Source organism: Schistocerca cancellata, chromosome 2 (genome assembly GCF_023864275.1).
Source record: "Schistocerca cancellata isolate TAMUIC-IGC-003103 chromosome 2, iqSchCanc2.1, whole genome shotgun sequence".
Taxonomy (NCBI): domain Eukaryota; kingdom Metazoa; phylum Arthropoda; class Insecta; order Orthoptera; family Acrididae; genus Schistocerca; species Schistocerca cancellata.
This window is the reverse complement of record NC_064627.1, coordinates 578,246,038-578,258,920: the sequence shown is the minus strand read 5'-3', so window position 1 is coordinate 578,258,920 and position 12,883 is coordinate 578,246,038. Positions and strand designations below refer to the sequence as shown.

At 36.5% G+C, this 12,883-nt stretch overlaps 1 protein-coding gene across 1 annotated transcript in view; it reads left to right on the top strand.

Annotated features, from left to right (window-relative positions):
* Window positions 1-12,883, top strand: part of LOC126162183 (sodium/potassium-transporting ATPase subunit beta-2-like) — a 166,944-nt gene that overhangs the window by 142,998 nt on the left and 11,063 nt on the right. The window contains exons 5-6 of the mRNA XM_049918509.1: window positions 10,131-10,241; window positions 10,378-10,546. Of these exons, the coding sequence (XP_049774466.1) occupies window positions 10,131-10,241; window positions 10,378-10,546 (280 nt within the window). The remainder of the gene's footprint in view (window positions 1-10,130; window positions 10,242-10,377; window positions 10,547-12,883) is intronic.

Here is a 12,883-nt window from a genome sequence, read left to right as displayed (position 1 = left end):
CATTCGTTTATAAAGAGTACTTTACAGATATCAAACAGGCATTTTGAGAGGAAAAGTGTCTTTCTTTCAGAGGTTGCAGTCTCATTTTTTAATAGATTGGAAGGAATGTGGTGTCTGTAATCTTTTTCTATTTCATTATCCACATTTTTACAGATTGACAATATTTCATTTGTACTGGAAATACATCTTAATTCATTGATCTATTGCTGAGATAGAGGGGAAGGGGTGGATACACAGTAACAATCAAATATGGAGAAGATTATAATATCTTCATTGTCAGAAATGCTGTAACAACAGTCATCTTCATTATACCTTTGGCAGGTGTGTCTTGAAATAATTTCCTTCAGCAGGCAAAAATGTAATACACATCCAATTCAATTGAATGTATCTATGGGCAAGACACTTTCTTTAACTGTAATAAATTCATAAAATCTGATAGTTGGCAATTTCACTGTTGGCATGACAGCATGTCATTGAATTAATTGTCATTACAAACAGCAGTCATATTTTTTGATGTCAGAAACCTTATGGCTCTAAACACAGGCAGGCAATGTGCAACATACTAGTGGAATTCCATCTTTATAAAAATTAATATAAAAACAAGACATATCAAATAAAGTCCAACTAACACAACATCAAAAGTTACATTTTTGAGAAATCTTTTTGCATTATTCAAGACTAAGACTCAGCTCAGATAGCGATATAACTTAATACTTATATATTTAAAAAGAAAGATGATGAGACTTACCAAACAAAAGCGCTGGCAGGTCGATAGACACACAAACAAACACAAACATACACACAAAATTCTAGCTTTCGCAACCAACGGTTGCCTCGTCAGGAAAGAGGGAAGGAGAAGGGAAGACAAAAGGATATGGGTTTTAAGGGAGAGGGTAAGGAGTCATTCCAACCCCGGGAGCGGAAAGACTTACCTTAGGGGGAAAAAAGGACAGGTATACACTCGCACACACACACATATCCATCCACACATACACAGACACAAGCAGACATTTGTAAAGGCAAACTCTTTGCCTTTACAAATGTCTGCTTGTGTCTGTGTATGTGTGGATGGATATGTGTGTGTGTGCGAGTGTATACCTGTCCTTTTTTCCCCCTAAGGTAAGTCTTTCCGCTCCCGGGATTGGAATGACTCCTTACCCTCTCCCTTAAAACCCATATCCTTTTGTCTTTCCTTCTCCTTCCCTCTTTCCTGACGAGGCAACCGTTGGTTGCGAAAGCTAGACTTTTGTGTGTATGTTTGTGTTTGTTTGTGTGTCTATCGACCTGCTAGCGCTTTTGTTTGGTAAGTCTCATCATCTTTCTTTTTAAATATATTTTTCCCACGTGGAATGTTTCCCTCTATTATATTTACCTTCAATACTGTTTAGTTGAGTTCTAAAGAAAATAATTAAGGCAAAATGAATACAAAGGGAAAACTATTGGCAGATATCTCCAAAACAGAATTAACATTGATATCTAGCACTTGCTGGTGTCGCTTGTAATACTCTCTGTCTCTGGAGAAAGGGTATGAAGTACTGAATAAAACCTGGCTCCATATTTTATACAAGAAGATGCAGTACATGGAAGGTGGCATATCAGGATACAACTATCACATGGCTCAGAGAAAATGAAATAAGCATATAAATCTAGACAATAATAAATAAATATTACACTTTTGCAGGAAACAATCCAGTAACAGAGGTAGTTACATATTTGTAAAGGAAAACATAAACTGCCCAGTACCAGCAGTTCCCATGGACAAATGTTCTGCAGAAAAGCCCTGAAAATCCAGTGATGCAAAAACTGAACTGTAAAACATTAGTTATAATATCTATATACAGGGCACTAAGTGATGAATTCAATAGATTTATATAAAACATGGACAATATAATATAAATGGATAATACAATATAAATGATAAATATGTCATTTTACTGGATGTTTACTTAAAAGCCATAGAAGAATGCCTACTGAGTAAAACAAGGTCAGTAAAGAAACAGGAAGAGCATGTGCCATCGCTGATTAAGGGTACACTTAGTATCTCATAAAAAAAGGAAAATGAGTGCTATAAACCATAAATTTTTTGTGGGGAATATGAGTGCTCACTAATCAAACAGAGTGTCAGGAGCACATGGAAGATAATTAACAAAGGAACAGGAAAATTGTTATACAATAATAGCAAATGCCTAAAGGTCACAGGAAACAATAGGATAGTAGAAGATCCTGTGATTGTTAGTAGCACTTTCCACATATATTTTACCAACATATTCCAAAGACTTACACAAAATAACAAAATTGATCCTTGAAAGCCCTACAGCTGCCTGAAAATAAGCTACACTCCACCAGTGATTCATGTTCTATCCTACAACAGAGCAATAGATAACACAAGCGACAAATAAATTTGACAATAAAATCTCCACTGACATAAATGGAGATCCAAATAAAATTTTAAAGTTAATTACAAAAGAAATGGCCAAACTGTTCTGCCACCTAGTTAATTCATGTCTGACAGAAGATAGTTTTGTAGATAGAATGAAAACAGCCAGAGTTCTAGCACTGTACAAGAATGGGGATCCACTGTGCTCTGGCAACTACAGACCACTTAGCCTACTGCACATTTTCTCAAGTTACAGAAAAGAGATAAACATTAGATTTACCTCATATTTTGTAAGAAATGGCATCATAAATAGTAGACAAATTGGATTCAAGACAGGAAAGGCAAGAGTTCTGCAGATTTTGAATGTATTAAGTATAATCTCAGAGGGATTAGATCCAGGCTAAAATCTTCTTGGTATATTTTGTGACTTATTGAAAGCTTTTGACATTTCTCTGAGATATATAAATGATTGCCCTTTCAGCACTGAAAGTGAAATTATTCTTTTTGCAGATGAAACCATCAGCATAATCACGGGCACAAAAAGCAAAATGATGCTTCAATCGATCACTCATTGGCTAGAAACGAACAGGATAATTCTTGATGAATAGAAAACTAAAACAATACTCTTTAAGAACAACAGGAGAAGAAACTACAATTACAAGAACTTGATATGAATGTGGTTCAAAACACAAAGTTCTTTGGGCTCGCTATAGATTACTGATTACTGTTTATTGTGGAAATACCATGTCACTACCCTAACAAGCAAATAGATTCAGCTATATCTGTTCTCCAAAACATTAAACCACTAGTAACAGAGGATGCTATGTGAATGATGTGTTTCTTAAATGTAGTTTCTTACTACATTGTTCCATCAGTGACAAACTCAGAATGATAACATGCATGTCAGTTCATTTTTTTTGAGACGATTTTTGTGATCTTTCTAAACAAATTGGTGGATAGGTAGTGATGTTGCAAAAAGACAGTAGTAATACTAGGTCATGTTTGCATTATACCTAAGTTTTGCATAGAAAGTTAAAAACAAAAAAATGAGTATCTACTTAATTCTTTAATCTCACATTATATTACATGATACATAGATTCTATAGTTCTAGAAATGAATATAATAGAGGGAAACATTCCACGTGGGAAAAATATATCTAAAAAGAAAGATGATAAGACTTACCAAACAAAAGCGCTGGCAGGTCGATAGACACACAAACAAACACAAACATACACACAAAATTCAAGCTTTCGCAACCAACGGTTGCCTCATCAGGAAAGAGGGAAGGAGAGGGAAAGACGAAAGGATTTGGGTTTTAAGGGAGAGGGTAAGGAGTCATTCCAGTCCCGGGAGCGGAAAGACTTACCTTAGGGGGAAAAAAGGATAGGTATACACTTGCGCGCGCGCGTGCGCGCGCGCGCGCCCACACACACACACACACACACACACACACACACACACACACACACACACACACACACACACACACACACACACACACATACAAGCAGCTTTGCCTTTACAAATGTCTGCTTGTGTCTGTGTATATGCGGATGGATATGTGTGTGTGTGTGCGTGTGAGTGTATACCTGCCCTTTTTTCCCCCTAAGGTAAGTCTTTCCGCTCCCGGGATTGGAATGACTCCTTACCCTCTCCCTTAAAACCCAAATCCTTTCATCTTTCCCTCTCCTTCCCTCTTTCCTGATGAGGCAACCGTTGGTTGCGAAAGCTTGAATTTTGTGTGTATGTTTGTGTTTGTTTGTGTGTCTATCGACCTGCCAGCGCTTTTGTTTGGTAAGTCTCATCATCTTTCTTTTTACCTATAGTTCTAGAAGATATTTTTATTGTGACTAACAGACTCACCCAAACTGTAGAATGACCTTTCCAGAAGAAATTGTCTCAGAGGATCCCTAAACATGGACTCGTTATTAAACTTACATTTAATATCTACAGGTACAGCATTATGAACTTTTGACCCTGAGTGCTGCACACCCTTCTGCAACATTGTCAAAGTTTTACAATAATTGTGTAAATCATGCTTTTTCTTTGTATTCATGATAATCACAGTGTCTTTGATACAACTATTATTTTTACTGATGAAAAGCATAAGTGTAAACATACACTGAGAATTAGTAGTAAGAATTTTTAGTTTCTGGAAGAGGTTTCTACGACTAGATTTACAGTCTATACCACTCATTAATCTTACAACACATTTGTGTATCAAGAATATTTTCTTTGCCAGTGATCAGTTCCCCAAAATATAACTCCACATGTCATTAGAGAATGGAAACATCCACAGTAAGCTGTTTTATAATGTTTTAGTTTCCGCTCTCAGAGATAATACATATGTAAACACTGATGAGTTAAGTTTCTTGTAAAGATGTGTTATATGATGAGACTAGTTTACTCTGCAGTCAATCATAACACACAGGAACTTCGTTGTTTCAACTCTTTCTGTTGTCTGTAGGGCACAGTTAACATATACCTCTTCTTTAGTTTTGGCAGTCACAGTGAAGTGAATATAGCTAGTTTTATTAAAGTTTAATGAGAGTCCATTGACACTAAACCATTTTACTAATTCAATGAGAATATTAGTAGTAGTTCTTCGAAGATTTTCACATGCATGGCCTTGAATCATAATGTTAGCGTCATCTGCAAAAATGGTGAAATTGCACTGTAACTTTGTACATTGCGATAGGTCATTTATAAATATCAGGAAAAGTAAAAACACTGAGAATAGATCCTTGTGGCACATATGATGCATTTCCATTCTGAGAAAGCTACACAACTACAAAAATCATGTGTATTCTCTAATACTGCTTTCTGCTTCTTGTCTTTGAGGGATGAATGTAACTACTTATTTGATACATCACTTACTCCTAAAGGTCAGCAGTTTATAATAATATTTGATGGTTTATGGTATCAAAGGTTTTTGATAAATCACAAAATGATCCCGTTGTCACTCCTGTTGTTTATGGACAGTAGAATTTTATTTATAAAAGTATACTTTGCTTGTTTGGTTGAGTGATTCTTTCAGAAATCAAACTGTCTTTTGCTGACAATATTCCAAAATTCTTGTGTACATGAGCTTTTCTAATATCTTTGAAGAAACAGTCAGAAGAGAAACTGGCCTGTAATTTGCAACTTCTGTTTTTCACCTTTCTTGAAGAGGGTTTTCACAGCAGCATATTTGAGTCTGTCAGGCATAATTCCACAGTGTAAGGATGCATTGAAAATGGGGCCAAACACATCATTTCTAGGACCACAGCACTTTTCTATAAATTGTTGTTGTTATTATCTGCTCCAGTGGAATTTTTATTCTTCAGAAAGCTGATTCAGAGTCAAGGCTTTATTAATAGAACCCTTGCGGTCTATTTGTCCTGATACTGAGAAGAAATGTTTTGAAAATATTGGCAGTGTGTTGAGGATTGCATACAAGATTTTCTTCATATATGATTTTGAAGTCTTCTAAAGCTCTTTTGTTCTCCTCTGTCTCACTTCTTACAATATGCAGAAATAGTCTTAATCTTGTTTAGTACCATCATCACCTATAGAACAGACGTGGTGGGAAGGGGAGGGGGGGGGGGGCAGTTGAGTGATCCACAAAAAAATGAATGGCTAATGCAAGAAGAACAGATAGCTGTATGCTGCTATTCAAATAACTTAAAATTTTAAGTTTTTACAGAGTCATAGAAATAAATTCAATAAAAATGAAGATGTATATTAACGTGCTACCAGAAACAGTATAAAGTTGGGCATTCCACAACACAACACAGATAAACTACACTCATGCTCATAAATTAAGGATAATTTCAGAATGTGGTGCCACACAACGTGGCACTACACAAAACTGGCACTAACAGCATAGGTACATAGGGAACACTAACGACACAGATCTGTAAGTCCATGGTATTGATGATAAGTTGAAAAAAAACACATGTGCTACAAAACGCCACTGTTTCCTGCGCATGTACACCAACATCAATATGGGATATGATAACCATGCACACGTACACAGGGCGCACAATGGGTTGGCATAATCTGGATAAGGTGGTCGAGCAGCTGCTGGTGTATAGCCTCCCATTCTTGCACCAGTGCCTGTTGGAGTTCCTGAAGTGTCCTAGGGGTTTGTAGATGTGCAGCGATACGTCGACTGAGAGCATCCCAGACGTGCTCGATGGGGTTTAGGTCTGGAGAACAGGCGGGCCACTCCATTCGCCTGATATCTTCTGTTTCAAGGTACTCCTCCATGATGGCAGCTCGGTGGGGCCGTGCATTATCATACATCAAGAGGAAGGTGGGACCCACTGCACTCCTGAAAAGGTGGACATACTGGTGCAAAATGATGTCTCTATACATCTGACCTGTTACAGTTCCTCTGTCAAAGAACTGCAGTGGTGTAAGTGCACCAATCATAATCCCACCCCACACTATCAAACCACAACCTCCATACAGGTTCCTTTCAAGGACATTAAGGGGTTGGTATCTGGTTCCTGTTTCACTCCAGATGAAAACCCAGTGAGGTTCACTGTTCAGACTATACCTGGACTCGTCTATGAACTAACCTGGGACCACTGTTCCGATGACCATGTACTGTGTTCTTGACACCAGGCTTTACGGACTCTTCTGTGACCAAGGGTCGGTGGAATGCACCTTGCAGGTCTCTGGGCAAAGAAACTATATCTATTCAGTCATCTGTAGACTGTGTGGCTGGAGACAACTGTTCCAGTGGCTGTGATAAGGTCCTGAGCAATGCTATGTGCAGTACTCTGTGGCCATCTGCGGGCACTGATGGTGAGATGTCGGTCGTCTTGTAGTGTTGTACACTGTGGACGTCCCGTACTGTAGTGCATGGACATGTTTCCTGTCTGCTGGAATCATTGCCATAATTTTGAGATCACACTATGGGGCACACGTAGGGCCCATGCTATGACCTGTTGTGTTTGACCAGCTTCCAGTCGCCCTAGTATTCTACCCCTCATAATGTCTTCAATATGTGTTCTTTGAGCCTTTTGCAACACACAGTCACCATTAGCAAGTCTGGAGATGTCTGTGCACTTACTCGCTGCTCTGTACTCTGACATGCACTTCTGCATATGTGGACTGCTGCCAGCACCACCGTGCAATGACCACAGGTCAAATGCACCGCACGGTCATACCCTGAAGTGATTTAAACCCGCAAACCACCCACCAGAGCATTGTTTTACCATGTATCAGCATTATCTTTAATTTATGAGCAGGGGTGTAGAAAGAAGTACTGCTTACATGGCAGTAAAACTGTACAACTGTTTAACATTTTAGATTTCAAAATATTAGCTTCAAAGAAAAATTGAAGCAACAAACAATAAAACTATTGCTTGTAGGAAGTCCTTTCTATTCAATCAATGTTAGCATACTAAACATCACTGGCCAGAGAGCAGGGGAATATATGCAAGTGTGTCAAAGAGAGCAATACATTATGAGTGATGATATAATGTAAGCATGTTGATGTATCACAATTTGTGAATAAAGTATATTCACTATCAACAATCTCAACTCTATTATTGGGATGTTCCTGCATCTGGTAGTGAAATACTTCCATAAGTGCAAATGTGTACTCAGATCTGATCGATATATGTATAAGCAAAGCTGCAAAATAAGTAATAAAAATAATAATAATAAATTTAATCAACATAATCAGTAAAACCCAAGTGGAAAAATTGAAATATCTAGGTTAAATAACTGAATCGGTAGGTCTACAGGGAAAGCTAACAAAGAAAAGACTGCAAAACTGCAAACAGCATACAAACTCAATTAGAAACATTATGCTAAACAATCTCTTATCACAAAAGGCGAAACACTTTATGGAACAGAAATCTATTTAAGCTAGAGGAGAAGTTACAGAGATTATCAGGAAATGGTTATTACAGTTTTATGCTCACTTACATGGAATTAATAATAGGTTCTCAAACAAAATTGTGAACTTAGGTTGTTAATGAAGAACTGAAACAATACTTGATAAGGCTTAAAAGAAACTAGCATGCATGTAGGAATCAATTCAAGATAGACCAAAACTCAGAACTAATTCTTTTGTTGCAGTTTTCAGTCACTTCTACCTTCACACTGATCTACTGTGTGCAACTGTTTTGATATTTGCTTAACTACTGTGGTCTACATCCAGTCAAATCTGAGTATGCTATTCTGCCGTGGTGTCACTCTATGAATTTTATCCCTCCATTGCCAAATTAACTATCCTTGATACATCAGGAAAGCCTTATCAACTTATTCCTTTCTTTTGTTCAAATTGTGCAATAAAGCAACATTTTGTCAAATTCAGTTCAGTAATTGTTCAATGTTTATCCAGTCTATCCATCCAACCTGCAGTATTCTTTTGTAACACCAAATTTCAAAACTTCACTTCCCTTCTTGCCCATATTGCTTATCATCTTTTTTTCATTTATTACATACGAGACAAATACTTTCAGAAAATACTTCTTAACACTTAAATTTATGTTTGGTCTTAACACATTTTTATGCTTGTCTGAGAGAACAGATATGGTTGGCAATCCACAGATCTATGAAATATTTTCAAAATTATTTCACTGTTTGCAAATTCTTTGAGATCAGCCGTTGTAGGTATAGATCTAGTACCCAATAGTGACATATGACAATCTGTGCCATATCGGGAAGCTAACCCATTCAACCCGAGCCAGCACATATTTTCTTCATATGTGACTATTGTCTACATCTAATACAGCTGATGTCTACACCTAATACAGCCAATGTCAAGAAATTCACAGCCAGCAAATTAACATATTTGTCTTTTTCAAAAAAGCTTTTATTGCTCTTGTCAGCCTGCTTTTATATTCTCCTTACTTCTTTCATCATCAATTATTTTGCTGCCTTAACATCCCTCACTTCTGGATTTAATACCTCTGATTCAGTTCTGTTACACCCCTTTACACTTGTTTTACACTCACTGAAGTTTCTTTGATAACCTCTTTCCAAAATTCCATCCATTCTATTTAGATGACTCCTCAAGTTCTTTGCTATTTCTGAAATAATTACAATGTCATCAACAAACATTAAACATTTTTATTTCTTTTCCTCTAAATTTAAATTCCTTTTCTAAATGTTATATCTGACAATCACATATTTAATGAGGAGCCCATTTTATGGATGGAAGAATAGTAAATAAACAACATAGTAATAGATGGAAAGGTACTAAGAGAAAAGAAGATACAAAGTATCATATGTACTGAAACGCAGTCTGTAATTGCGGGTAATGAATAAGAAATGATGGGGGTAAGGGGGTGGCTTTAACCAGTAATGTAGTTATGAAATGTAGAACAGTGATAAAATTCCACCTTGGACATATAAGTTTTGACTGTGAATGTTCTTCAGGTTGTACCACCACAGTGATGAGGCTAGAGTTATTTGTTATCAGAAATGAGCAGTTTACAAATACATGTCTCACACATATTGCTAACTGAAGGCCTCATTCATTCATTTTTTACCAATGACATCTTATTTCATAATATTGAGGTTAAGGTTATCTACTGTCATTTAAGGGTTTGGGACACCCTATACATATTCTTAGGTACATATACTTATTAGTGTAGTTATTATTACCTACAAAGACACACATATAGTTCAGTACCTCTTCTATCTGTTATTTCTAACATAAACATGGAAACGGTAAATTTAAATCATGTGAACTATGATGTTACATGCATCTGTAAAATTTACTGACTCGCAAAATCTTGTTTGCAGATATATGGCTGGGCACCAGAATTTTACAAATATGATTATGAACTTCCTGAGCAGATGCCAAATGACTTGAAACAACACATAAAAAATATTAACAAGACTGACCCAAAGCAGGTAACAGAAATAGAACACAAAATTTGTTGAGAGTTGAGTTACATATCCAAAGCTTAGTTCAACAAAATATATGAAACACAAATTTTGTAAATATTTTGGTAGGCAATGTAAAGTAAAACACTGCTTACTTTTCCAGCTAAATACAATATGGATATCATGTAGAGGTGAAAATCCAGCAGATGTGGAAACCATTGGGCCCGTTAAATACGTGAGTGGCTTTGGATTGCCTGGGTATTATTTTCCCTTTAAAAATCAGGAGAACTATCTTACCCCTGTTATTGCAATCCAGCTTACAAATGCAACAAGTAAGTATATATTCTGTTCAAAGGATACTGCATTGGATTAGATTATGCAAATAATTTTAATTTTCACATAGGGAATTTATTTGATTACCCTTTTCTTTCACATCAGATATGATCTACTGAGTCCTCTCTGAGTCCATTTTCAGTTATGAGAATAGCAAATAACTAACCAGTCAAGTATCACCAAGCTTTATTTTATAGCACGAACTAGTAATGTGACTTTTTTTCTTAATAAAAAAAAAGAAATGAGGAAGTTGAAACCATCTGGATGGCTGTTGTATATATCCAATTCATTATTTCTCTTTTTGTTGATATTAACAAAAGCTCAGCTCTAGAAGATTTAATATCAATTTTACAGATTAAGTTAGATAAATATATCAATTGTTCCACATAAAAGGTTTGAGAGTTATTACTTGTACAATATCCATGTCTTTAAAATTGTTATGATAAAAAATTGGTCTCACAATATTTTGAACAGTCTAGCATATAATGACACTGTCAAAAGCTGATAATTTGCAAAAATGCTATTTGAGCATTTTATGATAATAAATAAATGTACCTCAGCCTGTATTTCTCATTGGCTCAGTGAATAAACAGAAGATCCAGTAGTCAGTGTCCTTACATATGGCATAGAAATTGTGATCACATTAATGATCATTTGTTGCTGATACAGTATCTGTTTATTATAATTAATTACACATTTTTGTAAATTTGATCTAGAGTGAAAACATAATGTGAGTGAAACTAAAATTCTAAAAGTGGCATATTTTTATTGTAAAAGAAAGAATTATTTAATCAATAGCCTGTTTAGTGGATCCATTGCTAATATCATCTGTAATGAAAAAGTTATATCACAAAGAAATTAACATAGTCAGTTACTGATTCACACCTTACAGCCTATAAACTAATCTAGTGGACCACAGAATTTTAACTAAATACACCTTTTCAGCTGAAGTAAATTATTTATTCTTTTGTCAGCTAGAGCAGTTATCAATACAAAATGATTATTAATAGCCACAAAAGATCATATTAAATTTCATCTGACACCTCTCTTATAAATAGCATCTTTTGTAGTGGATACCCCTAAATTTCAGCCTTAACTACTCAGCTGTGTTCCTTGTTATTCAATACATTTTGTGAGAAATTCATTTCAGTTCTTTTAGTATCCTTGAGCCATGCAGTTAGTTTTTGTCAGCAACTTCCTTAATTTTCTTTTTCCATTTCTAATGTGGAGCCAGAACAATTTCTAATAGGTGATACGCTATTGTTTTACAGACTTTATATTGTATTATGTTTGCATCTTATATATAAGATGTTTATTCATAGTTTTTCAGCCTTATAAAGTAGAAAATAATTTACCAGTCAGCCACAAGTAGACTGGTATGCAGATCTTAGGAATACACAATGAGATGAACAGACGTGACACTTTTAGTCAGAGACAATAATTTCACTGAAGTTAGTGGGATTTATGATGGTCACCTGGAAATTACAAACGGCAGGATATAGTTCTTAATGGCATGTGTGATCACCACGGATAGTAATGCTGCTCTGCAGTGTGCTCCCCTGCTGGCCTCTAGTCTGGTAAGGAGTTCCTGTGACAGGGTGTTCCATTCCTACACCAACACATCTGACAATTGTCAGATGATAACTGGCGCATGTGGACATGCTGCAGTACATCTTCCCAATGCATCCCACACATGCTCAATGGGCCTGAAGTTGGGATAATGGGCAGACCACTCCATTCCCTGTACATCCTCTTGTTCCAAAAGCTCCTCCGCCTGCACAGCTTGACGCGGTCGTACATTGTCATCCACCAAAATGAAGTCAGGGCCAACTGCACCCCTGAAAAGAAGCGTATGGAGGAGGACAGTGTCACACTAACATTGAATGGTGACTGTACTGTGTTTAAAGATTTAGACATTAGTACACCCATGTGTCTCTCCACACCGTAACAGAGGGATCACCAAAACGTATGACAATTTACTGTGTGTATTATATGTTCCTGCCTCTCACCATATGAGGGTATGATCAGAATCCATATTTAGATAGAATCTGCTCTCATTTGAGAAGATAACACAACCTCACTCCTTGTTGGTCCAGTCCCTATGCTCATGGCATCACCACAAATTGTGTTACTGGTGTGCAGGTGTCAACAAACACAACATATCAGTCATTAGGTATGGAGACCCTCCCTATGCAATTACCATGCCACTGTGAAGAATGAAATTGCATGCCTTGCAGTCCTGTTAATTGTGGTTGCAATTGCATCTGCTGTTTGACATGGGTCCCTTCTTGTCTGTTGCAAAAAGTAATGGTCATCTACTGCTACAATTGACCATG